Raw genomic sequence first — 24,557 nt, forward strand, 5'->3', positions numbered from 1 at the left:
AGTTACTGTACACTACACATTCAAGTAGTATAGCGTTAATTGCAAATAATGATGTCAAATAATGAATTCTAGTTCACTAGGAAATGTTTATTAATATTCACACACCTCTTTCATGGCTTTAAGGAAGTCTGGTTCTGGTAGAGCACTGGGAGAAATGCATTTATAGCCACACAATTTTAATGCATTCATAAATACTCCTGATGATGCTTGTTCTTCTTCGGTCAATTCATCCTTGTGATCATGCATTAACTCATACAGATAGAGGGCTAATTTAGGTCCATGCTAGAAGATGAATAAAAAAAGTATAGTAATTCTCATTTTTTCAGTAGAACACAAAGAACTTGCAATATAAATGTATATATTTTTATCTATTACACTAGGGCAAGTTCTCTCTACTAATGCTCATGATTCTTGAGCTATTTTGGATTTTTCCTCTTCTGATATACAAAATCCCAAATTAGATGAAGGAAAAGTTTCTCTTTGAAAGAACAGACACATTCATATAGACTCCAGGACAGAAAAACCTGCACCTCAGCCCTCTAACTTCAACCAAAGTAATTATTGAGAGAAAGCTCGGAAGTTAAAAGTAGTGGTTGAAAGCAGGAAATATACTCAACGTAGTGCCCCAACAAAAGAACACTGCTGCTGAATTTGCTCTCTTCCCACTGCTTCTTTACACCTTACAGGGATTTTATATCCCAGTGAGAAACCCACATATGATCTGAAATACATGCGACTTAGGGGCATTAACTATTTACTTTGTTTTCTTCTCTGCTGTATGATAATAATAAGAAATCTGTGGCTCAGAGCCTAGAACACAGACACTATAGTCCAGACTTTTACTACAAAGCACCCTTTGAGTTTCCATGAGGCCTCAAATAGGGCTTTGCTCACATAAATTTCAAGCTTGTAACTCTGACATATACACTTGTTGCTTCACAGACTGTATAAACAGTGACAGTACAGCTGAAGGGATGTGTCACTTTTGAGGAACACGGAAATGCAGTGCTCTCTAATATTACCAAAAAAAAAAAAAAAAAAATCTGTTCAGCCATTTCTGAGTTATAAGGAGCATAAAAACACAGATTACGCAATCCCACTTAAAATTTTCAGAAATTTTCAGACAAGAATTTAAGCTTACAGTACAAGTTGACATTAGATTAAAAAAAAATTACAATATACTTTAATGAGTAAAGACTGAATGCTAAAATCCAGGACATTTGCAACTAAAGTTCCATCACCAGCCTAACTTTGCATCACTACCTGCCGAGTTCAAAGGCCGAAGACCTCCTTACCGATTCCAATCCACTTTCTCAGTATGGGCTACTAGCCACCAATCTCACACACACACACACACACACAAACAAACACCCACCCACCCACACACTCTCTCTCTCTCTCTCTCCTGACTTTAGTAAACCCACCTACCTGTAAGCACCCTTGCCTGGTACATTACACATTCAAATGTGCCTTTGCAGAAAACAAAATATAAATGTTCCTCTCTCACTATCTATAAGGCAAACATGCCTGAAATGATTCCATCTTGCTTCCTACAGAGAGAAGGACACATGCAAGTGCACATGCCCACCTTATATGCGAAACTAGAAAGGCATATGCTAAGTAAGTTCACCACATAGTTACAAGTGCATCACCTGCCCACTAATTCATCTAATCAGGATTTATTTTAATGTTATAAATCTCCCAGCACTTTCAGACATCTGCCATTAAACACAACAAAGATCAACCTCGCAGGAAAAAGGTTTCCTTGTCTTCCCCCCCACCAAATGTGAAATTTTCCACCCTGATTATGCCAAAGGCTCAGGAAGGACAATGTTCGTCTCGGGCCAGTAACAGCTTGTACATGTGAAAATGCTAGTACTATGTTCTGCTACAGTGAATGCCAGCAGGGCTAGAAGCGAGACTTGACAACCTCTGAAACTAACTTCTTCTGTGCATCCACTGGAAAAAACACTCCTGCAAATATTTTTTAAATTTAAACCAGGATGTTTACGTGCAAGGGCTTCAGAAGTTTTTATGCTTAAAAATATAGCAGTGCTTACTTGCAGAGCTGAGTTGAGACAATCTCGCATAATCTCCCGGTGGTTTGTTTCACATACTATCTCCAAAGCTTGCTTTCTTTCTTGCAATGGTTGTGCTGGAGACAAAATATGCACTAGGAGTTTTCCAAGCTGCATACGGAATGTATCCTTACAGGACCAGAGGATTCTCTTCCACTGTTGCCTAGGCGAGCTGATTCTGCTTGTACCCTAAAGCAAGAAGAGGTTTGTTTTCCCCCCTCTCAGTAAACAGGGTTTCTCTGATCAGAACTTTGCATAGAGCAGTGGTCCCCAGCCTCTCTGTGGGAATAGCATATTCCAATTCCCAGAAGACTGGCAGGCGCCTGACACCCTGCTGCCGAAATGCTGCCAAAACATGGCAGTGGCAAGAAGCGCTACCGCCGAACTGCCGCCAAGAAACAGCAACATGTCCGGGCGGCATTTCGGCGGGCAGTTCTCCGGGGACCGTGCTCGGCGGCGGCATTTTGGCGGCATGGTGTCCTGCGGGCACACGCAACTGCCCCGGTGGATGCCACTGCACCCACGGGCACCGTGTTGGGGACCCTGGGATAGAGCATACAACAAGCTTGAAAAGAAAACTGGAACAGGAAAGGATACAGTAAATCTGGTAGAAAAATCTTATTGAGGAAACACATTAACAAATAATTAATTTACTGGGACAGAGGTTTAAAGATGACCTTACAAAGGGAAAAAAGGGTTTTGATATATAAAGGTGACTTGAAGATTTTTTATTTTTCTGTTTTTTCTGACATTAGAAATTCAGCTCTGATTTAGGCTGGAAGACTACGATGTTGAACTAACAAGACAATGGTGTCATAACAGCCAAGAGAGTGAAAGTTGACCAACTCTGAGGGACAGGATTTTTAATCAAATTGTTTTAAAAAAACCCTTATTTTTGTTAACTTTAAATCACTAATTATAAACAAACACTAGTTGCAATTTTTCATGAAGGAAGCCTTTGCTAGAGATTAACACCTTAATTGACGGTTTGGTATCTAGAGCTCACAGTAAACATTCCTGAGACCTCTGAACAATACTCAAGCAAAAAAGTCTAAGACCAGACGTGGCATTCCTGATAGTTCCAAGGTTAAAAGAGTTAATCCCTTTCAGGTCTTCCTTAAGTCACAAAGGAACAGAAAATGACAAGTCAAATTTTTATTAAATCCATTGCAAGCTCAACTTGGGAACACAGGAATACAGTGAACCAACAGCTACATTCAGGGAAACAGTTTTTGGACACGTGCTTTTTTTTTTTCTTAAATATATACAATTTCTTCTTTCTAGATATAAAACTAACTGCTTCAAGTTTTCCACGTGGACAAAAGCTACTCTCAGCCCAAATCCAATGATTATCATCTCCATATCTTGGAATTCCCCTTACTACACATCTTCTATGGCCTTGCTGAAATCTGAAGGATGGGAGCTCAGCTATGACGAGTCTCATAAGAACCGACAGAGAAAGGTTCACTTCCTCCAGACCCCACACACCAAACCGATTTTAATTCCCCCCCCCCAATCTTTTTTTTTTTTTTAAATGAGCACCAATTTATGCAAAGGTCAAAACTTATCCAATATCAGGATACTTTCTTATGCAATGGCCAAGTGACAAATTGCATTTGTATTATAATACCTGAGATGCAACAAAAACTGAACATTTATGAATATGAACAGTCCTACAGAGAGACAGCATTTGCCACAATGCTCCTTAAGCAATAGGATGTAATACAGACATACTGCCTAGTTACTTACAATAGATACTTTGATTCCTTCAACCATCATTTTGAACATTTCTTTCAGAAAATAATTTGTACTGCTAGGCAGTTCTTGTTGGTCCTCCTCTTCAGAGGCTTCCAGCTGGGATGCTGAAAGTCTGCATTGAATTGTGGTCTCTGGTGTACCCAATACATCAAGGCAATCTTCAGTAGGTTCTTAAATTTTAAGAAGCACAAACAGATCAATAAAAACAAAGGAATCCTTGTGGCACCTTAGAGACTAACAAATTTATTTGGGCATAAGCTTTTGTGGGATGTAACCCGCTTCATCAGATGCATGGAATGGAAAGTACAATAGGCAGGTATAAAAATACAGCATCTGAAAAGATGCGAGTTGCCTTACCAAGTGGGAGATCAGTGCTAACGAGACCAATTCAATCAATCAGGGTGGAAGTGGCCTATTCCCAACAGTAGACAAGAAGGGGTGAGTATCAACAGAGGGAAAAATGATTTTTGTAGTGACCCAGCCATTCCCAATCTTTATTCAGGCCTAATTTGATGGTGTCAAGTTTGCAAATTAATTCCAGTTTGTCAGTTTCTCACTGGAGTCTGTTTTTGAAGGTGTTTTTTGGGAAGAATGGCCACTTTTAAGTCTGTTATTGAGTGTCCAGGGAGACTGAAGTGCTCTCCTACTGGTTTTTGAACGTTACAATTCTTATGTCTGATTGGTGTCCATTTATTCTTTTGCATAGAGACTGTCCCGTCTGGCCAATGTACATGGCAAAGGGGCACTGCTGGCACATGATGGCATATATCACATTGGTAGATGTGCAGGTGAATGAGCCCCTGATGGTGTAGCTTATGTGTTAGGTCCTATGATGCGGTCTCTTTAATAGGTATGCGGACAGAGTTGAAAGATCAGTGGCATCTCAGACCATGCTAACTTAATCCTAGTGTACTGTAAGTAGTAATAGTCAAATATCCACTGTACTACTACACTGTGAATATATAAACAGTTAATCTAGACACTGGTTAAACCAAATTAAAAATTAGGAGTTAATCATTTAAAGACTCCATTCTGCAACTATTCCACATGCAGAACTCCCATACATTTCAAGTCCCACAAACAGCAAAAGTGGCCCCTAAAAAACACGATTCCCATTAAAAATTCAACCAATTCACGGAAATGGGGCAAACATAAAGGTGATTGACTAACTTTAGTAAATGGAAAGGTTCTGACAAGCCATATGGACACAGAAGCCACATACACTAGATTTCTATTGCATATAAGTTTCCTTAAATATGCTTCATCCTACTATTTTTGCATGCAATTTTATGCACCAAAGAACACAGTACAGCCCAATCCACTAATGGGCCAGGTCCTGGCAGGTAAGAACAAGGCTGTGTCACTTCCCCTGAAAATGCCAGTACTCTGTGGATTGGGGGCTAGGTGGTCCTGTGTCCCAAGAACCTCTGGATGCCAAGGTTTGTAGTTAAAAAGAGGTCACTCAAAGACAGTATGTCTTGAGACCAACTCCTCCAGACAAGGGATGGGGGGACACTTATCTTGGGCTGTGGGGGGGCACTTGGTGTATTGTATGTCCAATAGGAATTCAGCACATGGCTATAGGGACATAGGGAAATGGGGAAGGACAGTCATACAGAATTTCCACAGATCCATAGTCTACAGGGAAAACCTCAGAGTTGGCAGGTCTGGGTGCATGTGGAATGGATGGATGTGGCGTTGGGAAGATAGGTGTGGAGAATGAGTAGCTATATGTATGCAAAGGGAGTGTACATGCCTACAGATATCTAGAACTGGAAAAGGAGTAGGTGTGGAGTGAAAGTCTGTATGTAAAGACTACAAATTGAGTGAAAGTGGTGGTGGAACGAATGCATGAAGTGGAGTGGGTGAGAGATATGCAATAGGTCTGTGCAAATTCATAAAAATTAGGTAAGTTATTTTTAAAAACTGTAAGTATTGTCAGGTATTCATTATTATAGAATTCTAAATTGACCTACATTTCTGTATCTAATAATCTCAAAGGTGAGAAGCAAACTAGGAAAGCTCCCCCTTGCCTTAGACTTAATCAGAATTAGATATTTGTCACATGAACTGGTCCAGTTCAGTGAAATAAAAATTAGATCCAATCTGTCAAGTATTTAATACAAGAAGCAGAGACTAAGCTCCAGTGGTGAGGATGAATTTTAAAATGAAAAAAACATTAATCCAAATTCTGAAAGTCATAACCCCAAATAAACTCCGCTCCCTTCATACCCACAACATATTAAGAACATTAATACATTTTTAATATAACAAAACACTGGCATTGTAAGGCAACAATAAATATAAAACAATCCTTTGTCTGGCTATGCTGGAAGGAGGACAGGAGATACTGGATGTAGTTTAATTAGGCAACAGCTTTGGTCTTATATGCTTGGGAGGACCTGGCAGATAAAAGTGCACAGTGCAGGTAAATTGCTTAATCTTTTCAATATATACCTGGGGGTGGGAGGAAAAGGGCGAGGGCCTTCCATCTGCCTTCCCGCTTAACCATCCTGGTCCCCAGCCAACGCACTGCTGGGACCTCAACATTCTCACCTACCTCAAATGAGGGTTAAGAGGGGGCTATAAAGGAGAGGGAGATTGGCTTCATGCCATACCAGACATAGGAGCCCCAAATCCCCCTTCCTACATTTCCACTCCTTTAAAGGATACCTCCTTTAAATCCTTTACCAATTCATTTTATCTGATTACTGCATCCCCTCCCTATGGAGTACCTACACTGGACAGCCACTCCATGTTACATAATAAGTTGCGACATCATAGTCTAACTCCCATTTCATGTTCATCCCAACTAAGATCTCCTCCCGCCCGCAAACCCATCGTGGGGAAGGCAAAAAAACCACCCACTTTGCCGTGGTCAATCTAGTGGGGGAGGGAAAATTCCTTCCCAGCCCCCCCAAGAAAGTAGCAACTAGTGCAGCAGATCCTGACAAAACCCAGTATTTCACCACTTCCATGGGTGGAGGATGGGTACTGCTTCACCTGGTCCAGATGAAAGAGGGCTTTTCCTGCACCAGCATGGACCTATATAGTCCCTGCCGTCTCGGTCACCTGGGGGAGGGAAGAGTCAGCATTCCCACACTGACATGGTCTGCAGTGCAGCAGAAAGTGTCTCCCTTACTTTCTAGCCCTTAAAAGGGCACACACCTTTTCCAACAAGCCAGACAGCAGTCCCCACCACTTAATGGGTGGTGTGATCATTATAAGCATAGTTACCATATATTTTTTTCCCCTGTTCCTACCTTGATAAATGAACCTGTTAACCGCTAGAACAGTGAGTCTCTGTAACCTCTGTATAAACTCAGTCTCAGTGGCTCGAATAGGATTCTCTTGGCTCATTCGCCGCTGCATCATCATGTTAAGTTCATCACTTGCTACTAAACGCATTTTCATCACTAGTGTGTCAGATTGAGCAAGAGAAAATTTCCTGGAACCTTTAAATATAGAGAAATATATCAATAGCATCCTCATGAATAGATTAAATATCACATTCGTAACTTCACTGCATGCACCAATAGCTCTCATCTAGGAAAGAAAATTGGTTGTGGTTATGAGGGAAAATATTTGAAATATATTTCTTTAAAAAGGAACAAGGAATGTCCACGTTCTTCTTTAAATTTGGAAAAGTGTGACAGTTTTTCCACTTGAAAATGAAATGTATAACATTCATGTAACAACAGGATTGAAGTTTAGAGTTTTGATGAAAAACTCATCTTAAACTATAGCACATTACCTGTTCAACTGTTGAATTTTCTTTAGCGTTTCCAAAATATAATTTCTCAGAACTATTCACTGTATAAAACAGCTTCTGAACAGTCACTCTTTCACTTCCCTACTTCTATAATGTTACCACATTACTGCTGTTATTGAAAAGTTAATTGTTCTTATACTAACATGCTTATAGAAAGTAGGTTTTAAGCAATGTGAACTAAGACCAGTGAAGTTAACAGCTCTGAAAGGTAAACACATTTTCATATTGATCTATCAAAAATTACTTTGATAGATGCATCTACTTCATATCTAATCCTGCAAAACATTTCCTGAGAAATGTTTTTGCAGAATGAATGGGTAAGCATGACCACCACTACTGCACCCGCTTCTGTAGGGAACTATATGAAGTGGATCCAGTAAGGTACTGGAGGGGCAGCTCCTGGTTTAACAGACTGAAGGAGGGGGGCATCAGAAGTTGACTGCAGGAATAGAAGTGTTGTTTTGGCAGACGAGAAATAATGGAATCTTTCATTGCAATTGAACCTTTGTTTTAAACAGCTTTCAGAGTAACAGCCGTGTTAGTCTGTCTTCGCAAAAAGAAAAGGAGGACTTGTGGCACCTTAGAGACTAACCAATTTATTTGAGCATGAGCTTTCGTGAGCTACAGCTCACTTCATCGGATGCGTACTGTGGAAAGTGTAGAAGATCTTTTTATATACACACAAAGCATGATAAAATACTTCCTCCCACCCCACTCTCCTGCTGGTAATAGCTTATCTAAAGTGATCACTCTCCTTACAATGGGTATGATAATCAAGTTGGGCCATTTCCAGCACAAATCCAGGGTTTAACAAGAACGTGGGGAGGAAAAAACAAGGGGAAATAGGTTACCTTGCATAATGACTTAGCCATTCCCAGTCTCTATTCAAGCCTAAGTTAATTGTATCCAATTTGCAAATGAATTCCAATTCAACAGTTTCTCGCTGGAGTCTGGATTTGAAGTTTTTTTGTTGCAATATAGCAACTTTCATGTCTGTAATCGCGTGACCAGAGAGATTGAAGTGTTCTCCGACTGGTTTATGAATGTTATAATTCTTGACATCTGACACTTCCCACAGTATGCATCCGATGAAGTGAGCTATAGCTCACGAAAGCTTATGCTCAAATAAATTGGTTAGTCTCTAAGGTGCCACAAGTACTCCTTTTCTTTTTGTTTTAAACAATTAACAGAACACACATTTTTTTATGTAACAGTCTTCAGTGAAATCTTAAATGCAGCTGAATGTAATGACCTAGATACAGAGAGCACCTTTCAGCCAAAGAATCCAAAAGCACTTCACAAAAATGATTCACAAACTATTATAGTCTGAACTGGTAGTGCTACCTAGAGTTAAGGTTGCATAACACTTTCCATTACAGCATTTACTTGCTTATAAAAACTAAAATTATCCATGCCAGGTATCTACCTCAAGCAGATATTTGTTGTTGTTGAAAGTTTCCATTAAAACAGTTCAGTTGCTTTTAAGAATGAGATTAAAGAAAACTAGGTTTTTCTCATGTTAAAAAAAAAGTATACTCTTTCAGAAGCTCTAATACCTACATGCTTTGGAGCAGGATCTTGAAACTTAAAAGTTTGCCCTAATTTATCATCCCCCTCTAGTAGTTGGTCCACATAGAGGAGGAGAACTCACTACTACTATCAGTTACTCTGTTAGCTTAAGTTGTAGACTGGATTTAAAGATCAGAACCCTGTTCACGACCCAAGTTGGGGGGTCCATCTGATACTATATGACAATTGTTTTTCAGGGTTTGTCTGACGATTAAGAAATTTTATACAAATACTGTACGAAAAAGAATGTAAGGTTGCAAAGGCACATGCTCAAGAAATGTCAGAATGAAAGTTGCCTTTGTGCATATGTTTTATGATGCAGTCTTTAAGTATATGATCACACAACCCTGCGGAAAAAAGCAGTATGTGATCATGTAATTAAAGACTATCAAAATGCAAGGACGACAAATTATATAGGAAACCTTAATACTGGCATTTCCTAAGTTTACTGTGTGACTTTGTAATCTTAATGTTATTTTAACATAAGGTGTGTCTGTGTGGGGAGGGGCTATATATGTGTGTTTGTTAACTCATTTCAAATCCAAGTTGAATTTGGCTTCTGGAGTCTTCAGGGATGATACAGTGTTAGGTGAAGGAGAAATTATTGCTACACTCCCTTCTTCCAACATATAAGCAACACTTATTCTGCACACCTACTGAATGCAAAAGTCATACATAAGTTACACTACTGTTCACCTTACATACAACACAGAAAACTTAGATCATCATTTTTTCCACAGGTGGATTTGCACTAGACTTCCACAGGAGATTCACTCACTTCTGCTGGGGTGTATTTTGCTAAATTTAAATGACGCATATTTATTTAATATACTATGTTTCCTAAATATAGCAGTACATTGATTGAGGAAATGGTCGTGTAGTACCAAAAGTAAAGTTGCAGGGAACTCATCAACACAAGTCCACACATACACACTTTTACAACCTGTGTCTCATTAAATGCCAGAGTAGAAAAATATGACTGGCTCCATCACATAAAGAGGGCAGAAGAAGCGATAAAATTCTCTTAATACAACATACTATAAAATTTATCACTCACCAGCAATGCTTTTACGTTTTTGAAACATTGTGTGATGATGGGTAGCAGGTAAACGTAAAGAGTTAGCCAGATCCTGTGAGTCTTGGTTTGCTGTAGCTTTTATTAATTCAATAGCTGCCTGAAGAACTCTGAATTGCAGAGCAATTGCCATGTCTACAAATGAGAGGCAACAAAGAACATAGGACATTTTCCTCATGGTAGTTTACATAAATAAGTATCCAAAATGTTAGCATGGTTCTTATTTTCATTTTATCCTTTACATATATTTCTGTAACACCAAAATAATAGAATTTCACACATTACAAAACTTTTGAAAATGCATTTCAACACTGGTTTCTAAAAGAGGTGACAAGCCTTTTTTTGAGATGTTGATGGAAATTAAAAAGGGCCAGATATATTTAAGTTTCAAAACCACACACTTCCAAGAAAGTCACTGCAAAACCACCCCAATATTAGATGCATGTCACAGTATCAGTTACAAAGCAAAGACTCCCCCCCGGGCTTGGGAAAAAACAGCCACCAAATTTTAATGTCTTCATATTTTTATTTATTAAAAGTTATAAATGGAAATAACTATTATATGGAATCTCTGAATATTGTCACTATTTTCATAATACTCCAAATATTCCATTCTAGGCCTTTTACCTCAGATGTCCAGGCAGAACTCCAGTTACTGGTACATATTTATAATCCACAGACTAGGACTGTAATTAAGCCACTATTGTACAAGGGTCACTTACAGGAAAATAAGGTACACAACCAGGTACCCCCTCAACTCTAAAAATTAGCTCTTTTTGTCATAGGAATATCCTCTATGAAATCTATGAGAAAGTTAGCAGTTCCATGGGATTTGAAAATGTAAGTGAAAGCTTATGACTTACTTTGGGTCTTCTCATTTTTATTATTTTGAAGATGTCCCAGTAGTATAATGAGGTCCTCAATAACACGAAAATACTGAGAACCTGAGGAACTGCAGGCATGAATTGTGACTGCTACTAGTAATTGTTGTATATCGCACACAAGAAGCTTGTAGTCATTCAAAGGAATGCTGTAAACAAAGTCAGTTATAATTACTACAAATAGTTTTTTGTATTCATATGAAACAATCAGAATTAAAATGGCACTAACACAGTACTTGGTATGGTTAGAAGAAGGAAAAGTAATTTACAGATAATGTTACAAAACCCAAACACTTCCACACTAAATCTGATACTGCTGAAGACAGGAAACAAACTGTTAACACAAAGACAACATTAGCTATGTTTTCATTCAGAAAAAGTGGACACCCAAAAATCTTTGGAAGAGATTCCAGTGTTAAGAATGAAGTTCCATATAACGGTCTTGAAAGCAAATGACTTTTACATTAAGTGAAGAACAGATCTGAATTATAAATTTTTCAAATTACTGAACTTTAAAACACTACCATTCTCTCCAGTTTTGCAACTACAAATTAGTTTTACCGAACAATCAAAATTGAGTATTTGTTCTGTGCCCTACTAACTGAACACATGAGCAAACAGTTTTACTTTCTCCTCACTTTAGATTTCAAAAAGAAAAGTGTGTTAAATATTTTTAAACATCAGTTTTTTTGAGTAAACTTAGTGCATTATAAGATCGTTAACAGTGCAGCTATTCTTTGGATGGGAGACTATTCTTATGTAAACTGCATCTCTCCCCAAGTCTAGTTGCTCCTGCAGGTCAGCCACTGGTCACATTTTTAGTAGAATGCTATTGCTTCTTGTGCATGATTGATGTTTAGTTGTTTGCATAGTATAGTGTGGCTTACGTCTGGGTTTCCCAACCTGGGAATGATGGCCTGAGACAAGGAAAATAACTGACTTTCAGTTCTTTAGTCCCATCTCTGTCTTTCACTGAAGGACATTGCTCATTTAAGTCTCAAAGTTTCCTATGTTCTACACAAATTTAATGACCCCCTTAGTTTAATTGCTGAACATCATTTACATCAAAAGTAAAGAACTATGACTATAAGTCCTTTATACTAAAGAAATTAATCATTTTTTTATTTCCTACATTAATAATTTTGTTTTGTGTCCCTTATTTTTGGTCTTTGTTACAAACTGCATCCCACATTTGAGCCTTGGTAAGTTGAAAGGTATGCTTTTAGCAGCAGCCTCCTTGCCAACATTGGTCACTCTCTCCCAGCAGTTAGGACTCTTCTCTGCTGTAAAACTCAGCTGGCTCCCTGCCTATGTCATGCCCTCAGCATGCACAGCATAGCAGGCATAACAGCCAGCGGGGCAGGGAATGGGATGAGCCGCAGAGCAGCCAGTCAAACCAAATTCCTTCTCCACTCTACAATAAGTCAGATCCAATATGGAGAAAATGAGAGAGGCCAGGAGGATTCTTGAACATTTTTCCTCCTTCCAGTTTTGCATTTGAACTGTCCAATTTTTAAATGTTCAAACATTGGTTCATTTCAAAATAGAAAATTTTCAAATACAAAGACTCCCAAAAACTCTCAGACACTGCCACAACTTGTACATTTGTTTTATTGGAAGATATATAAAATCATGAGTGGTGTGGAGAAAGTGAAGAAGGAAAAGTTATTGAATTGTTCCCATAATATAAGAACTAGGGGCCACCAAGTGAAATTAATGGGCAGCAGGTTTAAAACAAATAAAAGGAAGTTCTTCACACAACACAGTCAACCTGTGGAACTCCTTGCCTGAGGAGGTTGCAAAGGCTAGGACTATAACAGGGTTTAAAAGAGAACTAGATAAATTCATGAAGGTTAAGTCCATTAATGGCTATTAGCCAGGATGGGTAAGGAATGGTGTCCCTAGCCTCTGTTTGTCAAAGGGTGGAGATGGACGGCAGGAGAGAGATTACTTGATTATTACCCGTTAGGTTCACTCCTTCTGGGGCACCTGGCATTGGCCACTGTCGGCAGACAAGATACTGGGCTGGATGGACCTTTATAGTCTGACCCAGTATGGCCATTCTTATGTTCTTAGATTAGCTATTTAACTCATTTAATCCAACAAATTTGTTAGCTACAATTTACAGATGAATTGCATAATGGAAATGTTAGACAATAATACACAGTGAAAGTTAATGAGGTTTTAAGTACCACCATGATGAATGAGACAGATTTTAAGACTAAATTTACTTTAAGACTAAAGTAGCATTATCCATTGAGCCAAATGTACAACTATTGCTCACCAGGAGACAACTGCTGTGGGTACAAATTAAAGTACAATATCTAATTTCTTCAACTGAATTTAGGACTGCAAAATGTCTATTACAAAAATGTATGACTACGTTATCTGAAAAAACAAAAGTGATTTAGAGCTGTAATAATAGATACTTTGTACTAGATTTCTGTACAAAGTCAATTATCTACTATTAATTATATCTAAATTAATGTCACAAAAGAGTCCATAAAATCTGTAAGTTATGGTCTGATAAAGCAATTATGAATATGCTTAAATTTAAACCATGTGAATAATGCCACCCCTATTCAACAAGGAACTTAGGCACACGCCTAAATCCCACTCAGTCAATGGAATTTAAACACTTGCTCCCACCCCCCAAATTAATAAGAGTCATTGCCATGGTAACTGGACAAAACACTTTTTTGCTAGGTAAGTTTTCAAAAGAAGTGCTTGAAAGATGTGGTAACTAATGAAAAACCGACATTTCTTGCTTTAACAAGTTCTCAAAAGGACCAATGAGATTTTACAAGAGTTTCCAAAATTAGACCCACACACACAAAAAGTATGAGACATTTCTTCTCAAAAAGAAGGAAGAAAAAAATTGAGCACACACAGAGCTATCAAAAAGAAGTGCCTCTTAAGCATAAGTAAAGCAAGGCATTAAAGCAAGGCACACTGGGCCTGATTCTCATTTTCATTTCAGAATCATACCCAATTTGTTGTGTTGTTTAAACTGGACATTAAAAAAAATAATTAGAAGCATATATATGATTAAAATAATCTAGTGTAAACTTGTAAATTGTTTTTAGAGTGAATCTGAAATATTCAGGTAATGCAACACTTACTTTGTTTCTATACCATTAAGGGCTGCTAAAGTATTACACAGCACATATAGCAAACCATTATCAAGCAGCATATCTGCCATTTTAGAGCAGGAATTTATGATTTGTAGCAGAAGGCAGAAGGAATTATGCAGCAGTACGTTGTCATAGAGAGAATTCTCTATAAGTCCCAGAACAGGAATGACACACCATTTTTGAAAAAGTCCAGCATTTTTTACATCTTCCATGTCAAATCTATTAAAATAGAAACAAATAGGAATTCATCATCTGTCTGTAAAATAATCATCACAGTATGCACAACTGAATTTTCTAGATTATGAATACTAAGGAGAGTCTATGCTAACTGTTATGTACTGACCAGGGGATGGGAGTGATTTCCATGGCATCTCATTTCATGTCAGTGACAATGCTTATCTAATCTGTTAATGGTAATAAGAATTACAAAAAATGCTTGCAAGGCTTACAGGGAAATGAGACCCCTAAAAGAGATATTAATGTAGTTTTCATAAACTACAAATAGGTTTACACTACTCATTTCATAAATAGAAAAATCTGACTGTCAGCTTTTACTAAAAGCCAGTGGCACAAAAGTTCTCTCGTGACTCATTCTATTTCTCGTAATAAAATATTGCAACTGGCAGTGCCACTGTCATGAAATGAGGTATGGGTTTGCTGCAATAAAATAATCTACTGTTCAAGAGGAGGCTTTGATATACTGTATTCATTACTGCTGAAACTAATTAAAATCAAGGATGAATACCTTTTGTTCATTTCAACTCCAGAAGCCATAAACAGAACTACAGTCCTTGCATTAAGACTTTCTATCACATAATGGAAAAGGAATTAAAAATATATCGTCGTACCACTCTATTACTAATATATTCTGAAGTAAGCATCATAACAGATTCCTAAAAGGCTAAGTCTCATCCCCATCCACCTCAGTCCTTTCTGAGGAGATGTCTGCTTTTCTTCGTGGGGCTGGTAGGACATCTGGCAGGTTCAAAGCTTTCTATTAGCATGAATAGTTACCTTCTGGTATATGTAGGAAATAATCTGTGGGTACTGATCTCGCACTATAGTAGGCAACTGAAGCAAGAGCTTTTTCCTGATTGGGCAGACTGTGGGCCTTTGGCTATACCTGGATGTTAACTCTCCATTCTGTATTGTTAGATCTCTACAGTGTCAAACAGAAGGGTCTGACTAGCCATATATTCAGAGAAAAATTACTTCCCACCAATTTGGCGGAATAGGCTGCTTAAAGTGAGATTTTCTCTTTCCTAAATCCTTCTGTGGGATTCCTCCTCTTTGTGGTACAAGGATGTAGTACAAATTATAGAGATGATACTAAAGGAAACCTAGAGATTTTAATTTAGTTGCAGATTATGGTAGCAGTTGGCACAGAATTTTTTTTCTAGCTAGTTGTCACAATTTTGTAGGTAGGGTCTACAGTGGTGATTGAGTTATTAATATTGCCCAGTGTCTCATATGGGCTCTGACTGGAGAATGGCAAGGGCAAAACAGACTATGATGAGTTCAAAGGATGTAGAGAGGCCTCAATATTGAACAAGGATATGGGACTCCCTCTCTTCATGAAAGGTCAAGTGAAAGTGCACCATGTTCTGGTTGTTCAGTGGGCGTGGATGTGCCATTTTGCATGAGGATTGCAGAGTAATGTAATTAAGGGAAAACTGAGAAACTGAGTTTTTAGAGTTCCAATAAACTTGCAATCAGAAACATTTTTGGTGAGGAACTGTTTATAAGGCTGTCTGCTGTTGAAAACATGGTGGGACTTAAATGCAATTATATCCTTGCCATCAGCAGACAACTCAATATCGTTGTTTGAACTAAAACAGTGCACCTTCTGAATGCTGAAGAAAAGCAATACTTACTCTTCATCAAGACCAACAGATCGACCAATGAGCATTTCCAAAAAGCACTCCAAAAGTTCCTGAGTTCCTTGGTGAAGATACAACTGGTTGGCTAACAAGGAGAAGCCACGATTTTTTAAGAATTTCTCCTTTTGTTCCCTGGTTGCTCTGTTGAAATATGCATCCAACAACTAGAAAGAAATGCACAATTTTGATTCAAGATGAAATATTTTTATGTATCATTTCCTTGGAAGTTTAAATATTCTTGTTTGCAACATGTTCCATTCAGAAAGGAAGAGTTAAAATGCTTTAAAATTTTTCAGATTCCAAATTAAGTGACAAATTCTTTCCTTTGATTTTGTTTGAAATTTCCATTGACCTCAATCCATCCAAGAGAAGAAGATTATATATAAAAAACACATCTAGAATTATAGAATCATAGGACTGGAAGGGAACTTGAGAGGTCATCTAGTCTAGTCCCCTGCACTCATGGCAGGACTAAGTATTATCTAGACCATCCCCGACAGGTGTTTGTCTAACCTGCTCTTAAAAATCTCCAGTGACGGAGATTCCACAGCCTTCCTAGACAATTTATTCCAGTGCTTAACCACGCTGACAGTTAGGAAGTTTTTCCTAACGTCCAGCCTAAACCTCCTTTGCTGCAATTTAAGCCCATGGCTTCTTGTCCTATCCTCAGAGGTTAAGAAGAACAATTCTTCCTCCTCCTCGTAACAACCTTTTATGTACTTGAAACTGTTATGTCCCCTCTCATTCTTCTCTTTTCCAGACTAAACAAACCCAGTTGTTTCAGTCTTCACTCATACGTTATATTTTATTTTTTTATATATTACACCTAGAATAAGAATTATATTTATTTATATGAAAAATTAAACAAAAAAGTTTATTAAAAATCTATTTTACGTTTTATCTAAATTGTTACTGATTGGTGACTTAAGTGGTTTTATTTTTTATCTATCCATCCATCTACCGTTAACTAAACTTTTGAAGTTCTTCTTCAAACTACAAGCCAAAGCTACTCCGTAGTCCCTGCCTCAAGAGCAAAATTCTCCATTGCAAACTGTTTTCCTCTTCATAAAATGGAAAAAACCACTCTGACAAAATCGAGATAAAACCCATAGTCCGTTTAAGTTAATACCCAGGCAAGAGTCACACTGACTGCAATGGAAACTCTGCCTTGAGGAAGGATTTCAGGACTAAGCAAACACTAGAGGAAATAATTTTTGTATGATGCACTACCCCTACTGAAGGATGGTCATTTATTTTCTTATCATGTCACTCCAATTTTTAAGCGCTATTTGCTCCCATCATAGGATTTGATTTCTTTCATCTCTAACTTAAATTGTAGAATTTATATAACTATCAATTGAAAAGATACTTTTTATGAAGAAATTCTCAAACAGCTAAATATAATCAACTCAGTTTTAAAAAGGCTTTGTGGGGATAAGACTAGGGGAACATAATAAAGAAGTCAATCTTATTTTTGCTAACAATCTGCATATAAATAACATTTTAGATCGAACTTTGAATATATTCAAGTGAGCTAGTTTATATCTTTATCTGAGTTGCAAACATTTAGACTGTATATACTCCTACTTTAATGACTCCTTGTTGTATGAGAGGAGATGGATGGTTCACAAGAACGATAAGAGTGTCAGGCTGAATAAGTTTGTCTATCACATCTTCTAGCATGATATCTGGCAGGATTAAAAGAACTCCACGTAAGAGGTCATACAATCCACAGCATATAAGCACAAGGCAATCTTCTGTGGATCTGAAAACAAATAGGAAAATATGCTATTACTATATTGAATTTCCTATAAACCATAGGAGTGTATAAATACCATTAGAGGCTACCTGCAGGGGGAAAATGACCACACTGCACCTTTAACTGCACAGGGGGGAAAGGGGGGTGTTCAGCTTACTGAGGGAGAAGGAATAGTGCTTTACAGGGGGGTGGGAGAGGCTCAAAATCTGCTTCAAAAGGGGGAGTGGGTCAGCATGGTGATGCTGATCTATCCCCTGGGACTGGAAGGACTGAGCGGTTGAAAAAGGGGCAAACCTGGGCATGAGAGGCCTCTTTTTCCAAGAGCAGATGAAGCTGCTCCTTTTTAGGGGGCTGGGAAGGAATTTTTTCCTCACCACCAGATTGGCTTAGGTGGAGTGGAGGGGTTTTCGGCTTCCCCAGAGCTTTCACCACAGTGGGTTTGGGGGTGGAGGCTTTGTTATGCTGAGTGAATGTCAGAAATTATGTAAGTGTGGGGCAGATGTTCAGCGCAGGTACTCCATAGGGAGGATGTATAGTGACTAGATAAATGGCTTGGTAAAGGACTTAAAAGGGAAGTGTTGGTTAAAGGAGAGGAATGGGGAGGCTTGGGGCTCCTATGACTGGTCTCGCAGGGAGCCAACCTCCTTTTGTTTTAGCCCACCTTAGCCCTCCTTTGAGGTCCCAGCAATGGGTTGGGTGGGGAACCTGGATGGAAAAAGAGGGGGCTGGCAGAGCTGCCCTGGGTAGATATTGAAAGAACATGAGGATACCTGCACTGTACATGTTTATCTGCTGGGTAGTCCCAGACATCTAATAATAAAGTTGTGGCATGATTAAAACCACAGCAAGCGTCTCCAGTCGTCCTTTCAGTATAGCTAGACAAAGGTCAGACTAATGACAGTGTGACAAAGGTATTTGTCCAAACTCTTCCCAATGCTCTCCTCTTCTTCCTTTTTTAGGGCTTAATTCTTGACTGCAGTCAGTAGAGGGCAACATGAGCAGAGTTATTTGTATTACAGTAGTGTCCAAAAGGTTTCAGTCAAGTTCAGGGCCCCCCTGTGCTAGGCATCATATAAAACAGTTAACCCTTCAAGGCAGGGATTAGCTAAATAATGTGGAATTTGAAACAAAAGCAATTTTCTAGCACACTACTAGTTTAATGAATATATTTGCAAGTTTTCGCTACAGATGCAACACTAAATTTCAGACTTATTTGTTTAAAAAAAAAAAAAAAAGCTAAGTATGTTGTCCTGAGCAAGAACCACAAAATATTTGTCAAGTCAAGGAGAAATTATTCTATATGCTGTGGCAGAAGTTACTGTACTATTAGAATTATTTCTGGAATGTTGAGGTATTGTAATGTTTCTTTAAAAAAAAAAAAGAGAGTGTGCATACCTATAATCAGGTCTTTCAGATCTTTTAAAGTTCTGTTCACTAACTGAAGAGAAGGTAAGACTTTCCCATTCTTCAGGAAGTGCACTCCTATCTGTGAGGGTTGGCCAGCAAGCAACGGAGGATGATCCACTCTGAGCAGAAAACGCTAGACCCAAGCCTGCAAAATTATTTTGACTTTTCTGAAATGAAGACAGCCCCTTCAGATTGTCAGGACGGCGAAACAATGATTCAACTGCAGCACCATCCTCATTACTTTTCAGTTCTGCATTTAGCTCTTTGTTCTCAGATAATTCTAGTTCTTCTTTTGAAATGTCAACCAATGCTTCAGCAGATGTTAACTCCGAGTCACAAACTGTTTTTGCAGACTCACAGCTGCTGACACAGAGTTCCTCCTGTACCCTTTTTAATGTTTCAGAGTTTTCCACAAAAAGATTTTTTTCCTGTGGATCAACAGAGTCACTCTCCCCAACTTCCTGCAAGTCATCAATGCTTCTACCCAAGCTCCCAGGTAGGTTTTTCGGATGCACTTGTGGTGAGGAGGTAGGAGATGCTGGTAGGCTTTTGCAACGCCGTTCAGGTGCCTGAGTGTGTGTTATCTGTGGTACACTAATCTTGGAAATAATGTTTCCTGGGGAAGAGAACACAAAATACTGTTAGCATCTATTTTGTATTAGAAATGTTAATGTTCTGTTTCACCACCAACTAATATATCCACAAAATGCACCAAGTAATGTGCCTTTTGGCTTATTATACTGACAATCACAGTTTTCTCCCTGCCCCAAACATTAAATCAACTATGAACAGATACCACATTCATTTGGCATAGCAAGCCATAAAGTTTGCTCAACTATTGAGACATTTGATTTCAAAGACAAAATATTCAGTTTACATGAGTTACAGCATATGGCAATAAAATAATATATATACACAAGTTAATTCTCACAAAGCAGAATGATATTTTTTGGGCCCTCCTGATTTTGTTTTGATTTAAAGATTTCACCACTTAAATAGCAGATTCTAGAAGGTATGTTCTGTTATGTCTCATCCCTTCAGTTAAGTCAGTTGGCAATAAAACCCTGAACATATAAATGACTAAAGCTCTATATAATAAATAATGCCCTAAAAGATTAAGTGTTTGAATATGGCCAAATGTTGAATAAGTAAAGTTGTGTATATAGATCACTAGTGTTTAAAGGCGCAGCTCTGATCTCAGAGGCACAAACATGCAGCATCTAAAACTGGATTAGCCAGTCTACTTTTACTGAATGATAAATGTAAACTAAAGATAAATATTGCATCTTCAACTACTTCTGTAAACTAACTCTCAGTTCATCTAAATTTGTCTTATTCCGGATATTTTATTCCGTCTCCTCTTTGGAGCGTGTGAGCCTTCTTTCCACTCTGTATTCACAGAAAAACAATTTTTAAAAAGTAGAACTTAAGCATTTGAAGGACTATCAGCAACTATTGCACAAAAATATGGTTGTGCTAGGACACTACAGTCTTCATGAAAGGATATTAGATCCGAGTATCTAATGCAATATTTCTAAAATCAAAAGTGATGCAATTTGACCAAAAAGGTTTTAGAATGATAGCTAATACTTCTGTCCGAAGTCAGTATATCAGGAATGCATTCCTAAGCACTGTCTGACACTTGCTGAAATAATAGAAACATATGAACCCCCTCCAGTAGTCAGTACAGAGCTGGTTGCTTGGGTGGTTTTACACGTCTTGCAGCTAAGTCAAAGATGCAAATGTAAGTGTGCAGCTCTCAGGAGCATCACATATTTTTGCAACAATCTGAGGAAGACCTGGCTATAACATTCATCTGTGATAGATGAATGGATAAACATTCTTTATTTAAAAAGAAATAATTTGTACTGAACTATAATTTATAATTGGTTTAGGACCTCATGTAAGAGAACATATAATGAGTGGTATTCATGCAAAAAAAACTTATGAGGAGATTGCAACATTTCATGGCATGGCTCTAAGTGAAGTGAAAAGCATATCACTTTTGGGGGGGGGGGGGGTGCACGGGGGGAGTCAAGCCTCAATCTAGCAGGTACATAACATTTGAAGAGCTAACTTGTAATATGTTTTTCACAAGGGAAGAACTGCTTCAACATTAACTGCAAAACGTATTATATTGGTCAGGTATGTGGTACTGTTGGGTTTTATATAATTGAAATTGCAACAGTCGCAAACAGGAAGTGAGAAATGGAAGCAAATCAAATCTATCCTGTAGATGTTGGCTAAATGGAAGCAAATTACATCTATTTTGTAGATGTTTGAATCCTGCAGTTTTAGCCAACAATTATACCTCATTGTGGATGTACATTAACTTCATAGTTAAGGCTGCACTGATAGTTCCATTGCAAGACTTTTTTTTGACCCAGCTTAAAATTTTGATCCAGGGATGATATTTGTTTGAAAATGTGTGTAATATACATTGAAAGACTACTTTTTTAAAATTCCAGAAGTCTAAAGCACTTTTCCCATACTGGTTAATAAAAGTGGGCACTTAATTTTTTGCTGGAATGACTTATGATTTGTTGGAAAGTGTGAAAATTACTAATTTGTACTTTATGCTAAAATGTTGCCTTGAAATCACAACAGTAGAAGATGATATTTTGGGACGTGGGTGGGGGGGGAGGAAGAGGGGGGTGTTAATTTGCCCCAGCAATCTCCTTTGTATAACTATAGTATGTTTAGCACTCATACATGGAGAATGAAATCTCACTGACTACAAACTTTTTACATTTTAAAGCTCAACTGGAATATAGTGTACTGTAATAAAAAGCCCCGACAATTCTCTCTCAGGCAAGTAACTTGCTGGTCATCTAAGTCACACAATTTGGGATATACCTGGAATAAGTTGCTCCTTATAGGTTTTCCTACTTTATCTTTATCCTACTTTCTATAAAGTGTATTATTGTACTCACTGCACAATCAAACGCTGATTTTCTATTTTATACTAAACCAAAAATGGCCAAAATCATCATTTCTCATCATGCTCAAGTTATAAAATACTGATACAGTCTTTGTTATTTTGCACCAATGGACTGAATTTAAGCAGATTTTGCCACCACTCAAAATCTGCTTAAATTCAGTCCATTGGTGCAAAATAAAGACTGTTGCAAACTTTTCCCTTGCTTCATTGCCAAACCCAGAAATTGAGCATATGCTTTCCTAGCAGCAGGTATGCAATATAAATATTTTACCTCCCAGTGGTGAAGCAGTAAATCCAGCTGGACTTGCAGTTAAATGTGTAGGACTGTCAATTGATTTTCCACCAATGCTAGAATTTCTCAGGTACTTGATCGATTGGACCTTTTCCTGGAAAATTTTGCCATCTAGAAAAAAAAGGGGTGGGAGGAACAATGACTTAACTCTATGCAAGTTTTTTTCTTGGTGAATTAAAAAAACAAAACAAAACAAAAAAAACCCATAGAAAACAAGTCAAAGTTAAGATTCAAAACATATCACTGCAAGGTTTAATGAGCCAAGCACTTTCCTTCCACATTTAAGAAACACATTACAGAATGAAAGAATTCTACTTTTGTTCAGTATAGTGGTGTTATACTTCACACTACGAGAATTTTTGAACCATTCCTCTCAGTGATTATATTCTGAAATGGTTCTCAAAATTATACATTTAAAAATAGCATTTCCAAGCTAACTGTTAGTAGCCATCTTGTTGAAAATTTTGTGACATCAAATAATGACACCCCTCCCTAATTCTCTTCCCCCACAAAAAAATTAGTTCCTGTATCAGATGAGCCAAGCCTCAGACAATCAGAAGTGGGCTCTAATTCTGTGCTAATAAAGTTGTACATGGAGTCATATTGGAGTGCAAATGCCAACAACTGCACACCATTCAAGTAGAGAGCCAATTACCCAAACTGAACATGCAAAGCAAATGCATCTGCAAAAGTAGAGTATGGTCTGAAAATTTGGCTCAACGCATTTAATATTTCCACCACAAAGGGTTTCACTATTTTCAAAACTACCTATCTACAATGTCAACAAGATAGATACTGGCAAAAAGCTTGGGAATGCCAACTTTAACGAGAATAAAATCTATAAAATGTATTTTGCACTACATAGATGTAAAAAATGCTTCTTTACAGAAAAAGATTTTAGAAGCCTGTACCCATTTTGTTCAGTACAGTAATGATTTACTACCACAGACTACAGGCCTGTTCTGGATTACAAATTTCCTAACTTCACCCACTTTCAAACACTTGTGTTCATTTTCTCTAACTGAGTGCTGCCAGGAGATCACTGTATGTCTTCCACTGGTAGCTCAGAAGGATACTTGATGATAGTAACCTTGAGCAAAAGGAACCTTATGTGGTTAGTTGCAATTTGAAGGATCTCCCTCTTTCCTCTCTCCTGCCTCATCTCTGAGGGATCCTCTGACTGGATCCCTTCCAGCCTTAGCTGTCCACTCTGTCTTCCCTAAATATGAATTTTACATCACTGTCAACCAATCTCATTAAAAATTATTGAAGCTCAAAATAATGTATTTAAAATGGATTAAAATTCTAATATAGTTTGTTTTAAGAACAATAGAATCCTCTTAATTTGCAAATCTTGTTGGAACTAATGAACGAGTTAATCAATTGTCCAAATTATCCAAGTTAGCATGATGTACAGAACATTGCACGTGAATGATTTATAATAGTTTTCATTGGCTGCTTTACAATGAAGTATTGTTAAGTTATGTAATATGCCTAAGAACTACAAATACTGTAAAATTGATGTACAAGGAGACATAAAACCAAACTGCCTGAAGTTAAGGCCCATACTTTGGGACTGCTAGCAAAACCACAAGTCATATCTGGAAACGGGTTACTTACTAATTACAGAAGACAGTTTGCATGGAGCTACACAATCAAGAATTGTGCCCCTTGGGGCACCTTTCTAAGTATCAATGTATTTGGGAGGGTGCATGCACAACCCACTTGAGGCACTGAACACTGATGCCTGAGGATGGAGGAGTGACCTCTACCCTAACTGCTTATTAGTTCATTTGATTCATTTAAGAATTCTTTAAAAAAAGACTAAGATAGGGAAGGGGCTTGGAGCTATACACTTGTTCTTCTGAAGGAGCTACAATTAGTGACAAGAAACACTTTTCCTCTGAGAATTGCCTACATAAATTCACAATACTGGGAGTCTAACAAGCAGTAACAATCATCCAAGGAGAAGAGCCCAAGGAGAACTAGTTAGAGACGGCAGGAATGCTCT

At 37.9% G+C, this 24,557-nt stretch overlaps 1 protein-coding gene across 9 annotated transcripts in view; it reads right to left on the reverse strand.

Annotated features, from left to right (window-relative positions):
• LYST (lysosomal trafficking regulator) overlaps positions 1-24,557 on the reverse strand; it is a 173,521-nt gene that overhangs the window by 54,820 nt on the left and 94,144 nt on the right. For 8 of the 9 annotated variants that reach the window (XM_073338158.2, XM_073338159.2, XM_073338156.2 and 5 more), the window contains 11 exons: positions 22,526-22,657; positions 19,302-19,929; positions 17,735-17,912; positions 16,142-16,311; positions 14,256-14,486; positions 11,116-11,282; positions 10,235-10,387; positions 7,100-7,291; positions 3,828-4,006; positions 2,061-2,267; positions 106-282 (listed from right to left, as the gene is read on the reverse strand). In XM_073338158.2, the coding sequence (XP_073194259.2) occupies positions 106-282; positions 2,061-2,267; positions 3,828-4,006; positions 7,100-7,291; positions 10,235-10,387; positions 11,116-11,282; positions 14,256-14,486; positions 16,142-16,311; positions 17,735-17,912; positions 19,302-19,929; positions 22,526-22,657 (2,414 nt within the window). The remainder of the gene's footprint in view (positions 1-105; positions 283-2,060; positions 2,268-3,827; positions 4,007-7,099; positions 7,292-10,234; positions 10,388-11,115; positions 11,283-14,255; positions 14,487-16,141; positions 16,312-17,734; positions 17,913-19,301; positions 19,930-22,525; positions 22,658-24,557) is intronic. The other variant, XM_073338161.2, reaches the window with a different exon arrangement.

This window comes from Lepidochelys kempii, chromosome 3 (genome assembly GCF_965140285.1).
Source record: "Lepidochelys kempii isolate rLepKem1 chromosome 3, rLepKem1.hap1, whole genome shotgun sequence".
Classification (NCBI taxonomy): domain Eukaryota; kingdom Metazoa; phylum Chordata; order Testudines; family Cheloniidae; genus Lepidochelys; species Lepidochelys kempii.